This window comes from Dasypus novemcinctus, chromosome 18, assembly GCF_030445035.2.
Source record: "Dasypus novemcinctus isolate mDasNov1 chromosome 18, mDasNov1.1.hap2, whole genome shotgun sequence".
NCBI lineage: Eukaryota > Metazoa > Chordata > Mammalia > Cingulata > Dasypodidae > Dasypus > Dasypus novemcinctus.
In genome coordinates, this window is record NC_080690.1 from 42,598,527 (window position 1) to 42,623,283 (window position 24,757).

Genomic DNA, 24,757 nt, shown 5'->3' on the forward strand with positions numbered 1-24,757 from the left:
ATGTCTCACTGACATAGTCCAATAAAAAGCTCTACAGCAATTTTATCAAGTAATCTAATCTAAGGCCCCTCAGCTGAATTTAATGCCATCAAAGAGTATCACACCCACAGGAATAGATTAGTTTACAAACATAATCTTTTTCTTTTCAGGACTCATAGAATAATCTCAAACTGCCACAGCACCTAACCATCCCCATCGATAAATGTGTTAAATGATCCTTACCCAAAATCTAATTAAAGAGGCTATTTTTAACCTTAACTTTCCCTCAACAGTTAATTTAACACAAATATGATTCATCCTGGGCCCAATCTGAGACATACCCTGCCCCAATAAAAAAAATATCAATACTAGAAAGAAGGGATCTCTGTAGATTAACAAGTATAATTTTTTTATATAAAAAATTCAACATCCTGAAACCCAGTGTGTGCACCAAATCTTAGGTGAGGCATAAATTTGTATTTTAGAGCTAACAGTTTTCAAAGTCTTCAGCATCACTTTTATTAGTTGGAATTCAAATTTAGTTTCCTTTAAAACAATTATATTTCACTTTTACTGTTTTTACATGTTAAAGAAACAGTGCTCTGCAAAATTAATCATATGCAATTAAGTCCCCAATACATGCTTTTTTATTTTGTTAACAAGGGATAGAAAAGATTGCAGTATCTCATTAGGAAACATTCTCCTTAGATACCTTGTCTTGTTTGGTTTTGCTTTTGGCTTCCTCTAAAAGAGTTCCAACAAAGGGCTTTTTCAAAGGTTGACTGTTTTTCCTTATACAAGCTGTGCTGAAATTTCCAGATATCCTTCAGATGGATGCTATTTTTAGTTCCAAACACCTATCTGCTATTTCCACAATTTCCTTCTCAATATTTTCTTCATTGATATCGTTCACATCCTTGTAGTAGCAACTGGTACCAGAGTAATGGCAGGAAATACCTTCCAGAATTCTAGAACTTTGTTCTGGCCAGAGCCATGGAAGAGTAGAAGATGGAAGAAGATATTTCCTTTCTCCATCACCAGGTGCACATGGGCATTGTTTTTCCCATAGTCCTGGATCCCATGGAATGTTTATTAACACCTCCCCTTCCAATGGGGTTAGTTGTGCTGCTTAAGGGGTCCGTATGTGTGCCCACAACGGGACAGCCACTGTTGTGGTCAATGTGCTCTGTGGCTGCCCACACACACACACTCTCACAATCTGACTGCTGGACCTGAAAGGGAAATAGTACAGGTCCTCGTGTAAGGGATGGCAGGATTCCTACTCGCCTGAATCTGAAGATCTGTTTAGCGGCATAGTGGGCATGGCCATAATACTGGATCCATGGATCATTCCACATATTTCAAAATCTTGGGGAGAATGCAGAATCTCAAGAGTTCATCTTCTTGGAAATCCTGATCTTTGTAACCACTTTTTAAAATTTGGAATATACTCTGATTTTGCAATGGTCGCTTCCCTCATGACCATTAATCCCACTGGTTTCACCTCCTTTCTGAAGATTTTTCTCAAACAATCCCTAAAGTATTGGATATCAGCATTGGATACCAGATTTTTAATGATAAGAAATTCACTTTCTTCACAAAATTCTGTTCCAGGCTTAGAACATTATTTTCCAATGTATCCTAAAATTGGTTAGAATTAACCCTGGCAGGGGAAATAGCCCCTGAAGTGGAGTGATCTACAGCAGATCTTAGCACAAGCCGACCTAGGACTCCCAGTACAACAAGCAGGCAGGTGGTGGCACAGGCTTTGGCCTAGGTAGCAGCAGCAGACAGAGGTGGGCAGGATGAGAACAAGAGGGCCTGGGAACAGGTGGTGGAGTGGAGGGGAAGGCCCTAAGGCAGAGTGGGGTGGTTCTCTAGCTTTTTTTCTTTTCTTTTTTTTGAGGTACTTGGGTGGGGATTGAACCCAGGACCTCGTATGTGGGAAACTGGCACACAACCACTGAGTCACATCAGCTGCCTGAGTTGGTTTTTGTTTAGTTTTGTAGTTGTATTGTCTTTGTTTAGGAGACACTGGGGACCAAACCTGGAACTTTCCATATGAGAAGCAGGCATTCAACCTCTTGAGTCACATCCACTTCTCTCTAGCATTCTTTTCTTTTTTTTTTCTTAAAGATTTTTTCTCTCCCCTTCCCCCCACTGTCTGCTCTCTGTGTCCATTTGCTGTGTGCTCCTCTGTGTCCACTTGCATTCTTGTCATGCAGCACTGGGAAACTGTGTCATTTTTTTCATTGCGTCATCTTGCTGTGTCAGCTCTCCACGTGTGCAGTGCCACTCCTGGGCAGGCTGCACTTTTTTTGCGTGGGGCGGCTCTCCTTGCGGGGCACACTCCTTGCACGAGGGGCACCCCTATGCGGGGGACACCCCTGCATGGCATGGCACTCCTTGTGTGCAAAAGCACTGCATGTGGGCCAGCTCATCACATGGGTCAGGAGGCCCTGGGTACCAAACCCTGGACCTCCTACATGGTAGGCAGACGCTCTGTCAGTTGAGCCACAACCACTTCCCTAGCATTTTTTTAAATGTAGGAATTACATTAGCCAGCATGAGATAGCTGTTCAATTTTATAGTGATTTAGGCAATCAATCCACTGTTGAACTCAATAAGCCTTATAAGTAAATTAACAAAAGTGGGTTCAATAACAAAAGCAAATGCAAATAAAATGGTTCTGAAAATTATGAAAGACAACTGAATATACCTTATCCCAAGTAAAATACATAGCAAATTCATAGGAAAACTAGTATCAAATACTCTCGAAAAAGAGAAAAATTCTATGACGTACAAAAAAATTTAAAACTCTTCAAATAGGCTTGAATAGGAGAAAAAAAACTTGAAAATGGTAAAACTGTTTGTTATCCTGTCTTTACATATAATTATTTCTTTTGGAAAACATAAAGAGTTACTATCTATAGCACTGATTTGGTACTTATTGTCAACTACCTCAGTGTCAGTTTTCTTATGTTTCTGACAAATAGTACATAAATATAAAAAATTTATTGTCTGACTGACTTTTGGTATTGAGAAATACATATCTCACCAGTTACAGAAAAAGTTCTACTTTCTCCAAAATCAAGCAAAAGCCACTTTTTTTTTTAAACCACCTTTCTTTAGCACCCTCTTTTCCTATTTGGTCCCAAGATCTAGGTAATGTGAGCTAATGTCCAAATAATTCACATCAAGTACTAATTTAATAGTAAGATAATCAAGGGAAATTATTTGCAATGAGAGCTTTCTGAGTGACAATTAGACTGCAAAAATGGTGTTATTTTGTTGGCTCACCAGTTGTACTTTTGTTCCACGGAAGTTCCACCATAAGTTCCAAATAATTCCTAGTCAGAGCATATTCTGGCATTGACTGTGGCATTTTTTTGAGCCTGTAGGTTAAAAATACATAGCAAACATATTCAAGAACATAGAAAAATTACATAACAAAAAAAAAATCAAGTACATCTCCTTTTCTGGATAAGATATATCGTGCATATTTGGTAAAACAATTTAAATTGTCTAATAAAAATGTTATAAATATAGTATATATATATTTTTTAAAGATTTATTTATTTATTTATCTCCCTTCCCCCCCTCCCCGAGTTGTCTGCTCTCTCTGTCCATTCGGTGTGTGCTCTTCTGTGTCCACTTGTATTCTTGTCAGTGGCACCGGGAATCAGTGTCTCTTTTTGTTGCGTTATCTTGCTGCGTCAGCTCTCCGTGTGTGCAGTGCCACTCCTGGGCAGGCTGCACTTTTTTCGCACTGGGCAGTTCTCCTTATGGGGCACACTCCTTGCACGTGGGGCTCCCCTACGCGGGGGACACCCCTGCGTGGCACGGCACTCCTTGTGCACATCAGCACTGTGTGTGGCCCAGATCATCACATGGGTCAGGAGGCCCTGGGTTTGAACCCTGGATCTCCCATGTGGTAGGCGGACGCTCTATCCATTGAGCCAAATCCGCTTCCTGTATATTAGTTTTAATAAATATTTTATAAATACACTATCAAACAAAATAGAGACCTGGGAGGGGGATGAGAACATCGTATCTGATTCTACCTTTGATATATGGTCTTATCAGTGTCTACCCTTAAGTCACATGCATCCATGATTTACTTATTACAATAAGATTTAACTGCCTATCCATGCATAACACATTAATTAATTATATTATTTTACACCAAAGATGATGTCAGCTCATAAAAGCAAACATCAGGTATTTCATTAAAAATGAAATTTCTATAATATATGCAGTGCCTAACAAAATGCTCTTGCCCATAATACATGTTCTACCTAAAAAGAACAAAATAAAATCCTCCTCAACTATATTTACTAATGTTCTTAACTGTGAAACACAGAAAATCAAATCTTTAGCTACTAAGCTTTCAGTTAGGTTCATTATAATTCACCAATTAAAGAAAATGCAATATGGTTACACAGCTACAAATACTGTAAGGGTTGAAAAAAATGGTTTTCAATTTAACCCTGAGATTATACAGAAAATGCAATCAATTTATATGCCCTATTCTGTTGTTAAGGTTTCCCTGTACAAAAAGAAATTGGCAATCCCTGTCATCTACAGTTTACAATCTAAAGAACCAAACAGTGACATAAAGAATACAATGATAATTGAACAAACATTATTTCAAAATATGAAGTATGGTCTTTCAGACAATGAAACGAGTCATAATTTTGACAGCATACTGTAAGTAGAAAAGTTGTTTCATTTATCCTCAGTACTTGAAATAAAGACTAGTGAAAGTGTTGTAAATTCAGGAACATTAAGAATGTTTTAGAATTATATCCTGGCTGAGGAATGAAGAAAGAGGAGAAAGTATTCCACAGATGAAGAATTGGGAAACTATGAAAGAATTGGGAAACTACAAAAGATAAGAGTTGGCAATGGAAAGATAAGATGAACAGAGTATATTAAGCATAAGAAAAAGAGAATGATCATAGAATAGAGAACATATGACTCAGCTTTCTGTTTGTGATCCAAAATAGCAGAATCAAATTCCATGAGCAATAATTTTTAACATTAATAAACAAAATGAAAACACGAATGAATGCCTTCTACAATTTACCTTTTAATCTCTTTGACACAGATTTTATGGGCTTGCTCTGACATACTAGATGTTCGTATTTTTTTCTCTAGCATGATAATGTCATCATTATCCTCATCCTCATCCTCATCTTCTAAAGAACCTGGGATGTGTGCAATCCTCCTATTAGGGCGTATTGCTATAACCTAGAGTAGAAAATAGAAGAGTAAAGCTGTATGTCCACATACATTGGAAATGAAGTACCCAGCTATATGTAAGATATGGTTGGTGCTGAACAGTTTTATGACCACATACCTATTTTCAAGTCTACTTATCATTTGGTAACTGAATAAGTTCCATTTTTCCTCCTACATTATGAAATTCCTCTTCAGCAACTTCAACCTTTCTACCACTGGTTATATTCGCTTTCATTTCAACATACAGAAAAGGCTTCTTCCTCTCAAAATATTTTACTTTATCTATGATCCCTTTCAGTTAACTACTACACTATTTACTTTCCTTCTTTTCAAACAAGTGTCCATCATCACTATTTCCCCTACCTCATCATTCACTTCATTAAGCCTTTGGCTTCTGTCTTCATTGTGCTGAAATTCTTCTTTCAAATCTAGCAACCATCTTCTATGCCAAATCAAATGACCTTTATCTGTGTTCTCTTTCTCCACTACTGTTCTATCATTTTTTAAAACGACCTTATGTGCTCTTTGAAATTCCCACTCATTAACATCATGAATCAATTCCTGCCATAACTCCAAATATCAAAATGGTACACTGATATTTAATTTAAAAGCCTCCAGAGTTTTGTTCTGTTTTTTTAACTTGTGAAATGACCTACTGCATTTAACTGTAAAAAGTTGGAAACATTTTAAAACAGTAAAATTGCAATTTTTAATTATTTTAACTATTAAGCACATACTTTAAGACTTCCATAAATCACTAGATAAAATTAAAATTTTTAAGTTATAAAAAACTGAAAATGAAATATTTTGTCTTGTTTAAAAGTGAGATTTTTTAAAAAGTAGCACTTCAATGATTTCATTACTGAAAACAACAGCATTTTTCATGCAACCTTTCTTTCAGCTGCTAAAACAGTGCTTTTTAATTCTTAGGGAAATTGTAACAAGAATGTTTTAAGCTAAATCAAAATGCTTTCTACATTTTAAAAGAACTCTTATTTTGATAGTTTTCTGGTGTACTTTTGAACAAATTTTTTTCTACATGATGGTAATCTTTATTGATGTTGCTGAAGTTTTCTGTGACTCCTAATGCAAAGGACACACTGGTTTCTCCTGCACAAAGGGAATTATTAAGTCACTGAGCTGTTCTCAATCCAGGAATAATTCATATTTCTAGTGTATACAGTATTCTGGAATACTAAACAGCAGCATAGTGAACTCTCATCACTCTCCTTAGTCTACTTTACTGCTCCTTTGCTCCTGCTCTTCTTTCTCTATACCATACTCCCTTTGATGAAGGAATAGTTTTATGCTGATGATCATCAAATCTCTATTATCAAGCTTTCACCTAAGCCACTGTCCTGGATCTCCAATACTCTTCAGAGAACTGTCATTTTCATGTCTTGTCCACTTCAAATATATTTCCCCAGCTTAACTCTCCCCAAATATAGAGTAAAATCAAGGTAGGCTTCAAACTCATCTTACATATAAATGTAATGTATTATAAAAGAAGGTACCACCAATCAACAGGAGAAGGATTATTTAATAAATGATGTTGAGTTCAATAAAAAGCTATTTGGCAAAAACATGATGACTGCTATCCTCATCTCATTTATAGGACAAAATAACCTATGGGTTAAAGAGTTAAATACTTTGAAAAAAATCAACTAAAGAAAAAGCAGAAGCAGATATTTATTAAACCACTGAAGGAGAGAGGATTTTGACTAAATGAAAACTGAAAGTTAGGTAAGTTAGAAACAAAAATATCAGCAAATTATGGCACAACATACTGATTCTGTCCTTTTAGGAAACAATGTTGCAGTATGCTCTGGGTTTTTTGTTTGTTTGTTTGTTTGTTTTTGCAGTATGTTCTTAATGCTACATGCAGTAAAAAAAATGTTAGACTCAAAGACATTCATCAGTTATTTGCTAATGTTTAAAATATGTAAAACGTTGGAAACAAAGCACAATATTTAACAAAAAGGGAAATGGCTAGGTAAATTATCCCTTTGGATAATTACCAAAAACAAAAACCAAAGACTGTAAAATTCTTACATGTTTTAAAAAACCCCAAAATATGCAGGGGAAAGGAAGCATAACAAAATTTTAACAGTCACTTGAGTGGTAAGAGACAATGAGTTTTTTCTTCTCTGCTCCATTAATTTCTCAATTTTTTTTTTCATAAAACACATCTCACACCACATAAAACAAATGGGAACCCAGAGAAATTTATTGAAAGAAATATTTACCCGCTTATCATCATCTTGCTTGTGTTTTCTGGCTTTTTGAAGCAATTTCAGGCCTTCAATTTGTCTCACAAGCAGTGGTATAGTCATCTTGAACCGCTCTTCCAGACTCACAGCATCTAAAATCTGAGGAAACATGAGCCACTTAATAGACTCTCTCTCAGAAATACATGCTCCAAAATCAAGGCAGTCAGAGCCACAAATTAAATTAAGTAAAAAAGACAATTACTATAAGTATCCACAGTTATACTATGGTTAATATAACCAAATTAACTATATTAAATCAATAGGGTTATTTGAGATGAACATCAGAATCCTGAAGAGGGCAGGGAAAAAAAATCCTGATGTTTCATTTAAAAATGTCCTCAGGGTAGAGGAATAAAATATGGACTAGAGTGGAGTTACGGGTATTCTACTATAGAATAATTGTGACTCTAGCAATGGAAGAAAGTATATCATCGATGTGGAGACAGTGGCCATGGGAGTTGCTGAAGGCAAGGAGAGGGAAAAAGAGATATGATAGGGGGACATTTCTGGGACTTGGAGTTGTCCTGAATGATATTGCAGGGACAGATATGGGACATTATATATCCTGACATAACCCATTGAATGGACTGGGAGAGAGTGTGAACCACAATGTAAACTATAATCTATGCTGTGTAGCAGTGCTCCAAAATGTATTCATCAAATGGAATGAACGTATCACACTAATGAAAGAAGTTGTTGATGTGGGAGGAGTAGGGGAGTGTGGGAATGGTGTATGTGGGAACCTCTTATATTTTTTAATATAATATTTTATATGATCTATGTGTCTTTAAAAAAAAGATAATAAATTTTTTTTTTAAAAGTACATTCAAAGGGAAAAAAATGAAGCTGTATGTATTGTTCTAAGAACAAGAAGAAAATACAAGTTTCAAATGTTTTGTCAATTTTTTCTGGGATTTTTTTTTTAAAGTCGGAAATGTGTTGGGGGGATGGGGTTGAATGGGACCTCACATATATATTTTTAATGTAATATTATTACAAAGTCAATAAAAAATAAAAAAATTAAAAAAAAAAAAAAGTCGGAAATGTGTCCACATATTAAGTCTAAACAAATTCTAGATTCAAAATATTACATATAAAAATACACAGTAAAGTAGAAGCACTCTTAATGAACCTCTACTAATGATCTGTCCAAGTAACCAGAGCTTTCTATTCCCTTAGTACAATATACTTGCTGATGCCCCAGCCAGGTTACTCTAGTACTCCTTCACTCTTCTGCTCCTATCAGTTGAATTGAGTTTTTGTGTTTATACCCAAACTACTTGTATTCTATTTGGAATTATAATTGTTTGATTTAATATTAAATCAACTGATAAAATAAGAATGAAGCACTTGCTTCAGTAAAAACTAACTTAAACGATCTAAGAAGATACAATAAAGCAGAATGCTTAAAAATATATGTACAAAAAAACTTTTATAGTTTGAGGGAAATCATCCAAATCTAGAATTCTGTGCATGAATTTTTCAAATGTCTTTAAAACTCACCTTACTTTAGAGAAAGAGAAAACTGAGAATCGTAAGTGTGGTTTATACATTATGAAACATGAAGAATTCTAATAAAGCAAGCACCTCCACAAGGGAAAGGTGTCACATGTTAAAAACATAAAGAGGGAAACGGAATTGGCCCAGTGGATAGGGTGTCCTTCTACCACATGGAAGGTCTGCGGTTCAAACCCCAGGGCCTCCTTGACCCGTGTGGAGCTGGCCCATGCGCAGCGCTGATGCACGCAAGGAGTGCCCTGCCACGCAGGAGTGCCGAGCCACGCAGGGGTGTCCCCCGCGTAGGGGAGCCCCATGCACAAGGAGTGCGCCTGTAAGGAGAGACGCCCAGCGCGAAGGAAAGTGCCCAGGAATGGCGCCGCCCACACTTCCCGTGCCGCTGACGACAACAGAAGCGGACAAAGAAACAAGACACAGCAAATAGACACAGAGAACAGACAACCGGGGGAGGGGGGGGGAATTAAATAAATAAATCTTTAAAAAAAAAAACATAAAGAGACAATATCTGTTTCTATATTTTAAGTTAAATGAAATATTTACTTTTCAAGTGATTCCCTGCTTTAACTTTTTCCATACTCTGATCAACTACGTGAATAGAAGAGTTTCTTGGGTATAAAAAATGTAAAACAATCTTTTTTGAAAGACAATTTAAATGTAAAAGTATTTTAACAACTTAGAGTTTCCAGTATATCTTTCCCAAAGGTCAAAATTTAACTATTCACTATGCAGATCCAAATAAAAAGTGACAAAACAACTTGGCATTCAAGAAGGGAACACTATACCTGGAGTTTCTCCTTGTTGCTTGTTCGGATAATTGATGTCAGAATGTCTGGTAAAGCTTCTCGTGGAAGACTATCTAAAAGACGTCTCAATTTAGCAACAGCAGGAACAGACATATCTAACATTTCAACCAACTAGAAGGAAAAAAAAAGTCTTTTTAATAAATCTAGTATTATTCATGAATTTTCATAATCAGATTTCTATATAGGTTAAATATTGGGGACTCTTTAAAATACAAGATCATTGATTATTATAGTCAAGACATTTTACAGGTATCATAAAGAAAGAGAAGTACTTTCAAAATGTCAATCAGAATGAAAAGCAAAAATGTTTCAAAAGCATTTCATACAATGTTTATAAAAGGCTTTAAAATTCATGCTTTGATTTTTTTTTTATTTTGAAAAGGAAGTCAAATTTGTAAAAAAGCTTTAAGAAAACTAAAATGAACTTCCCCTAGATCCATGAATTAACATTTTGTCACATTTGCTTTCTCTCTCTCTCTACACAACACACACACACACACACACACAAATGACTGTTAATCCATTTGCAAGTAAACTGCAGACATAATGAACTTGTTCTTAAGATCAAGGACATTCCCTTACATCACAGTATACTTATCAAATTCTGGAAATTTAACATAGATCCAAAACTAGTCTCTAATATACATTCCACATTCAAATTCTATCAGTAGTCTCAATAATGTCCTATTTTATAGTAAATTACCTTTCCTGTTTCAGGATCCTATTCAGGACTACGCCTTGTGCTAATTTGTCATGTTTCTTTGGTCTCCCCAAATCTAGAATAATTCTTCAGCCTTTCTTTGTCTTTCATGACACTGATATTTTTGATGAGTACAGGATGTCTGTTTTGAAGATTGCCTGAATTTGGGTTTGTCTGATTGCTTCCTTCAAATAAGATTCAGGCTTTACATTTTTGGAAGGAATACCACCTAAGTAATGTTACGTTCTCAGTACATCCCATCAGGAGTTTGTCCCTTATTGGTGATGTGACCTTTGGTTACTTGGTTAAATTGAGGCCCAATGGGTTTCTCCATGCTTTTAATTTCTACAAAGAAGGTATACTCACTATACACCAAAGAAGAGAGTCAAATGTAAGTCTCAAGTGGTATGGTGAACTTTTTTTTTTAAGATTTCACTGTTTATTTCTCCTCACCCCCTTGTTGTTTGCACTTGCTGTGTCTGTTCATCTTCTTTTTTCCTCTAGGAGATACTGAAAACTGAACTCGGGACTTATGATGTAGGAGGGAAGTGCCTAATCCCTTGAGCCACCTCCATTCTCTCTTTGTGGTTCGGTCTCTCATTATGTTTTTCTTTTTGTGTCTCTTATTGCTTCATCTTTTTGTGTCAGCTGGCTGTGCCTGCCCATGTGCCAGCTCACTGTGTTCTTTAGGAGACACTGGAAACTAAACCAGGGACCTCCCATGTGGTAGGCAGGAGGTTAATCACATGAGCCACATCTGCTTCCTTATGATGAACTTTTGAACCATTTAAAATGAACTTTTCTGCTTGGGATTAAAGAATGCACTATAATATACAGACGAAATATTTCCTCTCAACAAATTCTAATAATTAGGGCAATATATGTCTGTCCCACAAGAACGGTTCTACCATAAAATGGAAGTTCTCCTAAAGTCTGCTCTTATCTTATACCTATAACAGTATCAATGTGTGAAGTATAAAAGACATCCTATCAAAACTGAATTGTAATTTGAATTACAAAGTGCCTTCCACCACTGATATATAACATATACTTCTGCTGTAAAACAAATACACATCTCTCTAAAAATTCTGAATCAAAAAGAACCTTGGGCTAAAAGAACCTAAGACTCAGGTAAAGAAGTCTAAGGACAATTAATAAAACTAACACAATAATAATTGTGGTATATTACTTTTTTTTTAAAAGATTTATTTCTCTCTCCTTCTCCCCCTACCCCAGTTGTCTGTTCTCTGTGTCTGTTTGCTGTGTCTTCTTTGTCCACTTCTGTTGTTGTCAGCAGCACAAGAATCTATTTCTTTTTGTTGCATCCTCTTGTTGTGTAGCTCTCCGTGTGTGCGGTGCCATTCTTGGGCAGGCTGCACTTTCTTTTGCACTGGGCGGCTCTCCTTACCGGGCGCACTCTTGCGCGTGGGGCTCCCCTACGTGGGGGACACCCCAGCATGGCATGGTACTCTTTGCGCGCATCAGCACTGAGCATGGGCTAGCTCCACATGGGTCAAGGAGGCCAGGGGTTTGAACCACGGACCTCCCATGTGGTAGATGGACGCCCTAACCACTCGGCCAAGTCCGCCGCCGGTATATTACATTTTAATTCACATTTCAAATTTCTAAAAAGAAAATGAATGACCCTACCTGACCTTTGCTGGAATCTGTTGTAGTAAAATAGCTGATATTTCAATCATATTTTGTAAAGAAGTAAACAGGTTCAGAGAAACTGTTTTGCCCAAAGTAAGGAATGAAGCCAGAACTCAAATCCAAGTCTTATAATAAGTAGGGTTCCTTCTGGCTAAGGAGCATTGTGGGTATGCCACTCTAAACATTCTAAAGCTTTAATGTCAATTATATTAGAGCCATACTTAGAAAATATATGCGAATAAGTTTACGCCTACAAGGGGAATCCTCTTGCTACACTGGAGATAATCCACATAAAGGTTTTGTCTGTTTGTTACTATAGTCCTCAAAAACTGTAAAACAGATTTTCACCAAATTTGGAAGGTATATTTGAGATTATATGCCTTAAAATACAACCTACCTGGTATACAAAATTCATTTTGGTGGTCTCTCAAAGAAGATGGGCAGTCATCCTCTAGAGTGCTGTTTTCAAACTGGTAAAAGATCAGTCATTCCCCCACCTACCCCAATCCCTCAGGGAACTTTCTGTAAAGTCAAAATCACCTGCCTGGATATTACAGTAATATCAAATTGCCACAAAAACATCTAAATGCTTACTCTCACTTTCTGTACTAATCTTGAAATGGACTGGTAGCAAACAGTTCCTGAACGAACACCATCATTCTGAATAGCAGTATTCTAGAGACATGAAACTGAAGGCAGAAGAAGAAGCCTACGTGACGTCTAACTGGGAGGGGGACATCATATATATTAGGATGACATGGAAAGAATTCAAATGGTTATTTCAAATATGAGCAAAATGAATCATTTTTAAAAAGCAGAAACCTACATGATGGCTATTTTTTAAAAGATCTCTATATAACATGTTGTAGGGTTAGTAGCAGCAAAAACCCACTTAAAAATGACTGATTCTCCCAAATAATCCTGGATAAGTGACAATTACTATACAAGGCAGTCCTTGGTTTGCATGGTCACATAGGACCAAAAAAAATGCTGTGCAAATTTTGGGTGAAGTATTTTAATAATCAGACAAAATACTTCACAGCAGCAGCATTTAAAAATATTATATATATAAGAAAAAATATATATATATATAAGAAAATAAACAAAAACAATTAAAACTCATTCTCCAAACCTTACTGAGTACCTACGATTTGCTGGACACAATACACTGCCATTCTCCAAACCTTACTGAGTACCTACGATTTGCTGGACACAATACACTGCTCAGTAAAAGACTGTTAAAGCAGGAATGACTTTTTTTTTTTCCCCCAGTAATGACTTTAAGTTTGGTAGGAGAACAGACTTATAAGTTTCAATACAGTGTGATAAAATCATATTAGAAGATATGTATAAAAAACTGTATAGGCAAGAGAAAGGAGCACTAAGAGTCTTCAGGAGCTGGAAAAGTATAAATACATCTTTAAAGTTCAGAGAAGGAAGAGAGCTCTCTCAACAGAGGAAAAAGAAAGCACAATCATAAAGACAAAAAAGAACAAGATGTGAGTTTTTTGAGGTTCAGTATGGTTAGAACTAAAGATGTACACATGGGAATAACTAGAGTTGAGGCAAGACAGATAGGCTTAGGCCAAAGTGTGAAGGGCTATAATGTTATACTAAGCAATCATGATACTATCTTACAACTGTTAAAGCCTTTTGCTCAGAGGAGAGGTAGGCACCAACATTTTTTTTTTTAAAGGCTTAGTGAACAGGTTGGCTTAGTGACAGAAGAAGCTAGGACATCAAGTAAGAAGCTATCAAAGAAGTGAAGTGACAGATCATGAGGGCTGTAGAAGCAGACAGGGAATGAAAGAAAACCATTAACTGGAAACAATCTTAACGTCTAAAAAAGAGCAATGATAAAATTATGATATCCTAACTCAATGACATTTATAAAAATTATTGAATTAAAAGTACTTAATATGAAAATTAAAAATAGATATAAAAACAAAACACAAATTCAAATATGAATCAAGACCAGAGAATGGAAAGATTAAGTTAGATGTTTTCTGATAGTAAGATATAGGAGGATTTTTTTCTAAAAATTTCTTTAATTGTCCTTATAAGAACTTTAAATGCTTAAAAAAATTCTGTAGATTCCAAGGGGGAAGAAGTTGTAACCAGCAAATTCAAAGAAACTATAAAACTGTGTTCAATATAAGTACAAAGACCCAGGGAACATTATCCAGCAAAAGGAAAAGAAATTCTATTTCTCTCTCTTTCATTCCTAAATAGCATATTCACTTATTCCAGTTCTCAAAAGGAATTTTTTTCCTTCAGAGTAAAAGTACTTGCAGAAATTACAGTTCTAAATTTTTCTGCTCTTCTATTGTTGTTCACTACACTAAAAGTGTGTCTCTTCAAATATACAAATAGCATAGGCTATTAACCCTTGTCCTACACACTTTTCAATGACTAATGATGTTCATAATCAAGAACTTGAGATACTATGTGATCCTCATACCAATTATATTCACTGGATTGTGTAACAAAGTAGACAACTACATTTTATATCTCTCAACAAGTTCTAAAACAATGGGGATAAGGAAGCTTTCTGTTCAATCTAGCATTAACAAAAAAAACAACAACCTTTGATAACCTGAAATTAAAGGAGTCAAATATTTAACACATGTCTAATGTGTACTTTCTTCCCAACATTCTAGTTAACTGAGGTTTTAACCATTCTTGAAATCAGTCTACTATGGGCTTAATCTTTAGTAGTTATGGCCAGCCATAGCATGACCTTGTCTTCTCAACCAATATAACTTACATAATAATTTGGTGTCTAGATATTTTAGTGACAAATAGCTTCATGCAATATTTTAATTTTTTACCTTAATATTTAAGTTTAGTAACTACCTATTTCAGAATACTGCAAGTTATATAAGGGAAGCTCCAGAATTAACCTATAGAACATTCCTAGAAAGGGTGGGCTGTTATGTACTGGAATGATTCTGGCAAAATGTCAGAAAAAAGAAAATAAAAATTAGATTATTACAATATTATATTAAATCATTTAAACTTACGTTACTCCAAAACTCTACTACCTAACAGATTCATCTTATCTTAGGGCAGCATAGGAACTGAAGAAAAAGAATTTTAAGGAAAAAAATGAAAACAACTCACTTGTACTGCATATTTGTAAAACTGTTCTGACAATTCTCCAAGTTCCTCCCTAGTTTTACAGGTGTTGGGAAATTCCTCAAGCCGGTCTAACTGTTCCACTTCAGCAACAGGGTATGGCTTCTCTTTTAAGACCTGTACAATCTGGAAACGGCAGAGGCCTGTAATCAGCAAAGTATAGTGGGGTTTGGGCCAGTTACTGCCCACAACCTGAATTGCCAGTGCAGCTGTCCCAATCCTGAAAAACATAAAAAAAAGTTGGTATTACAAATATTCAATATGGTAGAACAGAAATTCACCTAAAAAACTGTAGCCTCTTCTGAGAAATTCTTTTTTTTTCAGAAATTCATTTTTAAAAACCCCAAAATAATATCTAAAATGTAAATGAAATATCTCTCTATTTTAATTTAGCATCTAGTATGTGATATGTTAATTTACTACTATCGAGCTATGGGACAAAGCAGTCAGTCATCTCACTATAATCAGCACCTCTTTTAAAACTTAGATAGGACTTCCTAAGCATTTGGATTATTTAAGCATAAAAACCTAAGTGTAAAAGTAGTTTGTTGGCAATTATAAAGCTTAACTTAAGTCTGCCAGCTAAGAACAAAGCAATCTTACATCAGAATAAATATTAGCAGATATAACATGTAAACAGCATGATATAAGCCAATCTAGTTGTGCTAACATCAAGCCAGTTTTTTATATATATCATCTATACAAGTTCTACACAGCCACCTTATCTCAAACTGCCATCACAATCTAAATATTGAATTTCTACATGTGGGGGTAAAATATCAGAGGCCACATGCTATCATGGACCAAGGAGAGTTTTAGATAAAGACCTACATCTCAAGACGGTAAATACCTAGTTCTGCTCCAAGTATAATCACTTCACCTAATACTACGTGAAAATGTTAAATAAAATATGTCTTAGTTCCTTAAATGAACATGCAACACCAACCAAGTAGCATGTAAATCTAATTCACAGAAGGGAAGTCTCATCCAAACTAAGCCAAAAATAATATAAAATTTAAAGATTAACACTCAGAAACTTTTTCCAGAATCCAACCTAAAATAACATTGTCTCCCTTCAGCCACAGAGAAGGTTGTAATTTCAGAAGAGAGACTAGAATTCAAGAAAGTAGAGCTCTCAACACCCTGGGAAAATACTACATTTACCCATGTCAAAAATAAAATTACATGCAAATACAGTTTGAAAATTTTAGCAAATTTGTTTACTTTTACATACAGTTAATTCTTGATATAATTCCTTATAAATTATTCATTCTGTGGATTATGTGTGACTTTTCATAAATATAAAATTCTTCTGTGGCTTCCGTCTGCCACTCAGTTCATTTGACCTATGTCCATCCTTCCTTACCATTCTTCCAGTCATATCATGTGGGGGATAAAAACTAATTTAAACAATAACTTAATCCAAACAATCAGGAAGATAATTTGGTAAGGAGGAAAAACATAAAATATTTTAAAAACTTGAAATGATCTAGCAACTATTTATTATGAGTTATTTGTATTATGGTTGCTTTTCTCCAGTTGCTAATGAATAGTAGGTTCTATTTTCCATTTCCCAAAAATCAACTCAGGTTGTCTAAGAAAGTTAGCAATACCTAAATTAATCAGATGCTAGCTAAAACCATAATTTATTGCAGATTATGGTCATCAACACTTTCACATGATACGGAAAAAATTCACAGTTCTGTATACAAGAAAACATCCACAGATGAGAGACTGGAACCGTGCCAACAAATTCAAAACCAAGGAGAAACCTGAGAGGGATGAGACAAGTTTAAACCCCTATATTAGGAGATAAATTTAATTACTTGGGCCCAGTCACTATTGTGAGACTAAAAATGACTTTTCTCACAAAGCAAATAAAATACTTCGGCTAACTGTGAAAAAATGTTCCAAACTGAAAAAGATTAGATTTACATTATGCTCTACCCTTAATGAGACAAAATATATAATGGTTTTAAATTCGTTACTTGTGCTTACTAATTATTTATAGTTGACTAGAATGCACCCTTTAAAAAAAAAACCTCTCAGGGATGAGCCTCCCTGGCACCAAGGGATTACTACCAAACACCAATTAGCAATGCAACTGGAAAAAGACCTTGATCAAATGCAGGAAAAGGTAAAGATAAATTGAGTTTATATGGTTAAGAGACTTATATGGTTAAGTTGAGTTAAGAGGTCATTCCAGAGGTTACCCTTATGCATGTCTCACCAGGCTCTCATTGACTGTCAAATTAGACACTACCTCAAATAGCTTCTGAGGGCTCTGGAGACACATAGGCACTATGATCAGGGTAGATAGCTCATGAGTTTGGTGCCTTGCCAGTGGTCCCTACTTTAGGGTTTGTGCTCCTTAGTTTGACAGAATTAGACTCAGTTGTGGTTTTCCTACACATGGCTCTTCAGTCTACTCTACCTGAACCTATTGTCAGTGCTGGAGGTGGTAGGTGTGTGCCCAAGAGACTTGAATCTTTGGGCTGTCCGTGTGCCAGCTGGGCCTGAGCCTCAAGGAGTTGCAATACCTACTTTCCAGTTCAATGAACTCTCCCAGGAAAACAAGGAGGTGATGATGGACAACCACCATACCAAGGAACCGAGAGGGCTTATAACTGCAAGCAAAAGAGTCCCATCCATCAGCCATTTGGGACTGAAGTCCCCTTTCAATTAGAGGTGGAAAGGGTATCACTATCCCAGAATCTTCAGGATTGGGGAATGAACTATGGACTAGAGTGGACTTACTGGTATTCTATGATATTATAGACCTATTGTGATTCTAACAATAGAAAAACTTATATCATTGATGTGGAGGCAGTGGCCACTGGAGGTTCTGAGGTCAGGGAGAGGGAAAACAGGTGTAATACAGGGGCATTTTCAGGACTTGAGACTTGTCCTGAATGACACTGCAATGACAGATACAGGCCAGTATATATCTTGCCATATATATTACATGAATTGTGTGAGAAAGAGTACAAACTACGATGTAAACTATAATCCATCCTTAGTGGCAATGCTCTAAAATGTGTTCATCAATTGCAATGAATGTACCACATTAATGAAGGATGTTGTTAATGGGGTGTGGTATTGGGAGCATGGCATATGGGAATTTCCTATATTTTTATGTAACTTTTATGTAGTATAAATATCTTTAAAAAAATAAAATTTTTTTTTAAAATCTGTGAAATTACTTGGCTAGAAACAGAGACCTGGGAAAAAGACATTTTGTGTGAAAATCTTTGCGGAAAAGGACCACATTTAACATTATTTTAGACAAGTTCTATTATATGTTGGTCTCCAGGCTTTATATATAAAAATAGGCATTAAGTAAACAAATATTCAATTAACCCAATACTTTTCTTCCAACTATGATTCACAAAAACTTTTTTTAAGATTTTTAAAAAAATGTATTTCTCTCCCCTCCCCGCCCTAGCTGTCTGCTCTCTGTGTCCATTCAATGTGTCCAGAAGGACCGCTTCTATCCTTATTAGTAGCACCGGGAATCTGTGTTTCTTTTTGTTGCGTCAGCTTGCTTTGTCAGCTCTCCGTGTGTGTGGCGCCATTCTTGGGCAGGCTACCCTTTCTTTCATGCTGGGCGGCTCTCCTTTCAGGGCGCATTCCTTGTGCGTGGGGCTCCCCTACATGGGGGACACCCCTGAGTGGCACAGCATTCTTTGTGTGCATCAGCACTGCACATGGGCTAGCTCCACATGGGTCAAGGAGGCCTGGGGTTTGAACTGTGGACCTCCCATGTGGTAGGCGGACACCCTATCCATTGGGCCAAGTCTGCTTCCCTACAAAAGCCTTTATACTGTCAGTCATCTTTCCTAAATATTCTAGCTCCTCTAATAACGTGCACTTTTTTAGGCATGGCCAAAAAGCAGTATTATTTGATTTTGCCAAAACTCATCCAAATTTATAAATCAAAATGAGTGTTGTTCTTCCTCCTTAGGGAGATCTGGAAATCTATACTCTCAATACTCTGACATTGTTAAAGCTTAAAGCACTTCTGAAACTCCTAACTGGAATCTACCTTCAGAGTATGTAAAATATTATTTTAATCCAAACAAGGTCTGACTAAAGTGGATACGATTTTGTTAATTTGGAACTGACATATAAGAGTTATGAAAGTATTTGAAACCACCAACTCTAGTGGTGAGAAATCTAAAAGCAGCACTACTGGAAAAAGCAGTTTTTCAAGATGAGAATGTTATATAAATATCTAATCACTGGTCTACCTGTCAAGCATTTACCTTTTTTTTTTTTTTTAACTTTAAAGTCCACCGTTTCTCTTGGAATCCTCAGTCTTCTAAATGCTTTCTGTAATGATGCTAGTTCAGTTCTGACCATATTGGAAGAATATGCTTCAGAACATGGACCTCTAACTCCCCACCACCTCCATTTGTGAAACCAACATTTAAAACTATCCATACTGGGAATGATAATATAACTAAGCATATAGGTTTAGAATGCTCTATAGTTTACAAAAGGCTTTTATAATATTATTTAATTTTATATCTTCTTTCACCCCAATGAGGAATATAGCATTAGCAACTTATTACAAATCAGCAATTGAGATTCAGGAAGAATTTTAAAAATTAGTTACCAGTGATTACAACAACTAAGTAGCACAAAGCATACCTGAATTAGGTCTTGTGAGAAAGTTTACTTTTCCCCACCACAATGGACAATCTAACTTTGAACCTACAAGAAGTATAAAAATAAATACTTAGGGTGAGGGCGGTGTGGGGTATATGGGAACCTCTTACATATTTTAATGTAACATTTTTTGTGATCTGTGTATCTTCAAAAAAATACGATTAAAAAAATGGGGGTGGGGGTAGGGAAAATAAATACTTATTATCATAGCTTTTAAATAGCTGAGATGCTAGAAAGTACAGATATTATTTAATATCTATTGTTTACATCTTAATGACACTTCATAAAGAGAAGCAATTCTGCCAGAGTTCTGGAAGCAGAAAGAAAAGTTATACATTTCTGGGAAAGAACTGCTCTAACATCTTAATTTTATCTTGGTGTCATACTACTTAACTTCTGAATATTTGATGATTTGTGGCAAAATTTATCATCATGACTAGCAATGATTTAGAAACAAGGACCCACAGTAGAAGAGGCTTTGGACACTACAGTTTTGATTCTCACCCCTTTCTTAAAACTTTATTTCTAAATTTATAAAATGCTACTTGTAGACAGATCTCCCTTAAAAATAGTAACTAGAGATTTAGGAAAAACTAAGCATAGTTATCTTGACTAATACAAAAGATTAAATTTTTAAAATCTTATTATTATCAAGCAATACTTTTTGAATGTCCAAGAACACTAATAATAGCCACCAATAAGGCACAGACAAGCAATTGATCCAAATTATAAAGCTGCTTATCTCATTATTATTTTTTCATTAGACAAGTGCCAATGAAACTAACCTGGGGTCTCAGTGATAAAGAAAGCCAAAAAAAGAAGAGGAACTGTGCCAAGAAATGAAGCCATGTACACTGAGGGTCATCTTGAAATTCATAAAAAGATACTGTACAGGCAGTGCTAAATTATTATCCATTTTCAATGGAAAACAATGGGTCACTCACGAGCCACTAAAAGCAGGGAAATGCTAAGTCTAGTTAAGCAGGGAAATGCTAAGTATCCTAAGGTGGCATGGGAGCCAAGTTCTACACTGCAGGGATAATTCAAAACAATTCTTCTAAAAAGGCTCCTATATCAGTCACCATGACCATATACTCATATGCAGAAAGGGGCTGTGCTGTTTAAAATCAGAAAGTGGCTCAGGTAAGTCAACATCTGGCACTGCTACTTTGTACAGTAGGGGAGCAAATTACTTCTGCTGCTCCCTCAAGACTGTAGCTTTTGTTAATGGATGGTGCAAAGGAAACAAAGGACTGGAGCGAGACCCTCACCTTTCCTCTGGAGTACTAATGGAAAAGCAGGTAACTGGGGAAGGGCAGATTTGTATCTAGAAACTGAATAACATTATTGTTAATTCAACATTCTTACCATTAAAGCATTTTTAAAGTAAAGAGTTATTTTAAAGGTCATAGAGAAAGAAAAGACACCAGAATCTACTACTAAGGGATGAAGTATAACCCCTGTACATACAGTTTTCAAGTAGCAAACAATATTTCTGGGATTACTGGATGGTCTAGTGGGTCCTTAGAACCCTAGAATTCTATGAAAGACTTTGAACATATGTTTCCTAATTAAAATAATTAAACTTTAATATTGCTACTCATTTGAAACAATGGTAGCAACAGGAACATCAAGCATCCATTTACACATTATCTGTGGTGACTCCCAGGCAGGTGAATTTAGTTATTGTTGTTTAGGAAATATTTACATAGAAGAAATTTAAAATTCTCTAAAATCTTGCTGGAATAATGCCAACAATTAGTCACTTGAACTTAAAATATGACTAAATCTACTTTTAAAATTCACAGGGCAAACTTCACATGTATGCATAATAAAAATTGAATAAAATTTCTAATCATGAATACTCTGCCCTCAGCAGGCAACTAAATGAGCACAAAGAGCAAAACAACATGGGAGAGGGAAGTAGATGTGGCTCAACTGACAGAGCATCCGCCTACCATATGGGAGGTCCAGGGTTCAAACCCAGGGCCTGCCACGCAGTGCTGATGCGCACAAGGAATGCCGTGCCACGCAGGGGCATACCCTGCATAGGGTAGCCCCATGCACAAGGAGTGCACCCCTTAAGGAGAGCTGCCCCGCGTGAAAAAAGTGCAGTCTGCCCAGGAGTCGCACCGTACATGCAGAGAGATGACACAGCAAAATGATGCAACAAAAAGAAACACAGATTCTCCTTGCTGCTAACAAGAATGCAAGCGGACAAAGAAGAACTTACAGTGAATGGACATAGACAGCAGACAACTGGGGGAAGAAGGGGGAAGGGGAATGAAATACAAAAAAAAAAAAAGGGAGAAATGAGTTGAGATTAAGGAATGAGTCATATGTAAGGAAAATCAGAATCCAATTCTACTCTATCAAAACATTTACCAAACCTTGAAGTGTCCAATTCCACTCAGGCAATAGCCTGAACAGATCCGATGAAAGCCAAAATGTTTTCCAAGCTTGAGAAAAACAAGACTTTCACAATGTGGGCTAAAAATGGGTTGCTGAGTGTGTGTATTTTAGGAAGGAAGGGGAGAAGTACTGCTCTTCTTTGATAAACTAAAGAAAGCTATAGATTCTTCTCCGAAAAAAAAAACGTACATAGTTACAAGATTTGGGGCAAAGATAAGGCATTCCTAAATCTCCCAAACTCCATCCAGTGTTAGGAACCCCTAATTTAAAGAGAAGAGATAACTGTAGGGGAAGAAGGAGGGGTTCTATATTGGAAAAACACTTCAAGAAGAGTGGCAGGAGCTTGTGAGATAAGTGTGAAGATAATGTTTGTTGAGAGGATACTACTACCAATAGAAATATAACGGGAGCCACATATGTAACTTCAAATTTTCTAGTAGCCTTATTATAAACTAAAAAAAACAGGCAAAATGTTAATTTTACTTACCCCAAAATAGCCAAAACATTACCATTCCAAAAGGTAATCAATATAAAATTTATTAACTTACTAACCAACAAAACATTTTTCATACTAAATTTCCAAAATTTAGTGTGTATGTGTACACTTACCACACATCTAGAATGACCAACATTCTTGGTTTGTCGGGCCTTTAGGACAATCCCTGGCAAACCAGCACAATTGGTCACTCCAGCATCTCAGTGTGGATAAGCCATATTTCAAGTATTCTATAGCCACACAGTGCTAATGGCTACAGTATTGGACAGCACACCTATATTCAAAGCAATGGCACAAAGCAAACTACACACGTGATTTCATTTAATCTCCACAACAAAGTGCTGTTTGTTACCAAATTATAAATTTATTAAATATGCACAAGGTAATTCCCTCACCACAAATAGGGTCCTAGTTGTCCCTTCTGGCAATCTAGTGGTAAGCCTGGGGCCTAAGAAAAGAAATGTTAAGATTGGAGAAGGACCAGAGACAGGACACTAGGAAAGTTTAAGAAAGGGAGACAAGGGAAAATGTGAGCAGGAAAAGCCTTTTATGAAGGAAAACAGAAGTGCTAGAGGAGGACAAAAAGGGTGAACAGGGAGTGTGGAAGAAAGGTATCCAACAGTTAAGGAGAGTGAGGGGGCGGGAAGAGAGGATGTTGCAGTTTAGAACGTCACAGGAAAAAGAAAATGCATGAATAGTGTCTCAGCCCGGGGAGGGGGTTAAAAAGATGGGAGAAAAAAAAGCAAAGAGGAAAGGAAAATAGGAGGGGAAATGAAAGGAAAGAAAGATGAGTAGAAAAGGGAAAGGAAAGAAGGGGCCTGGAGAATTCAGAGCACCGGACTAGCTAGGAGTCAGAAGACCTGAGAGCAGGGAGGAGATTGAAAGTCAAGTTATCAAGAGGAGCGGCTATGGGTGTAGAGTTTACACGGGTATCAGGCACTACCTCAAGAACTGTCTCATTTGACGTTGACAAGGTAGTCAGTTGTCACTCCCATACGACAAATGAGACTAAGGGAGGAGCGCAGCGGGGCCTCGAATGCTACCTCCAGCCGCCGCGCTCCAGTGCCGGCGCTGTCTAGAGCCGCAGTACCGGGAGGAGGCCGCGCCGCCGGCCGCGGCTGGCCTACCTGTGCAGCGGCGGCAGGTCCTGCGCGTCGCTGGCCGGGTCAGGCGTGTTGGGGATGACGCCTAGGATAGTGCTCTGCAGCGACGTGCCCTTGAGCAGACGGTTCCGCACCAGCTGCAGGTTGCGGGCCGAGTCCACGCTAGTACGCATGGTGGAACCAGGCAGCAGAACGCCCTCATGGGTGAGCAGCAGCGGGAGGCGGCTAGGGATCTGGATGGGGCTCACCGACGACATGGCGACAGCCACCACACGGGGAGAGGTCGGAGAGAGCCGGACGAGAGCGCCGCGCGACCTAGCCGGAGGCTCAGCTGTCGCCGTCCGACCGTTTCCGGCCCCGCGCTACGGCCCGCCTCCAGGCTCAATCGCCGTCGCTTCGCGCTGCCCCCTCTGGCAGCCACTAGGGAAGGCTTGTGGGTCGTAGATTTATGAAAAAAAGCGGCAGTATAAAGCCCGCTTGGAAGTCGTACTCTGCAGGCTACCTCCTTTGTCCCGTGAGCCTCATCAACAAAATTGCCCCATGTATTGTGTTTGGAAGGATGAGAGTATTAAAATTGTAAATTCTTAGTTTTTTTAAAAAAGCTTTTTATTCGAATTAATCTTAGATTTACAAAAATGTTGCATAAATTCCATATACCATTCACCAAGATTCTCCTATTATTACACAATTACAGAACAGTTATCAAAATCTGGAAATTAGCGTCACTAATACCTACTCAAATTTTTCCAGTTTTCTCCCTAATGTCCTTT

At 37.0% G+C, this 24,757-nt stretch overlaps 1 protein-coding gene and 1 pseudogene across 1 annotated transcript in view; both read right to left on the reverse strand.

The window, feature by feature from the left end:
* Positions 1-24,498, reverse strand: part of LONP2 (lon peptidase 2, peroxisomal) — a 163,602-nt gene extending 139,104 nt beyond the window's left edge. The window contains exons 1-6 of the mRNA XM_004479880.4: positions 24,012-24,498; positions 15,291-15,525; positions 9,794-9,925; positions 7,470-7,592; positions 5,069-5,232; positions 3,280-3,374 (exon numbers count right to left, since the gene is read on the reverse strand). Coding sequence (XP_004479937.2) covers positions 3,280-3,374; positions 5,069-5,232; positions 7,470-7,592; positions 9,794-9,925; positions 15,291-15,525; positions 24,012-24,244 — 982 coding nt within the window. The 5' untranslated portion in view covers positions 24,245-24,498. The remainder of the gene's footprint in view (positions 1-3,279; positions 3,375-5,068; positions 5,233-7,469; positions 7,593-9,793; positions 9,926-15,290; positions 15,526-24,011) is intronic.
* LOC131274332 (phytanoyl-CoA dioxygenase, peroxisomal pseudogene) lies at positions 368-3,266 on the reverse strand (annotated as a pseudogene).
* Positions 24,499-24,757: the final 259 nt, after the last annotated feature.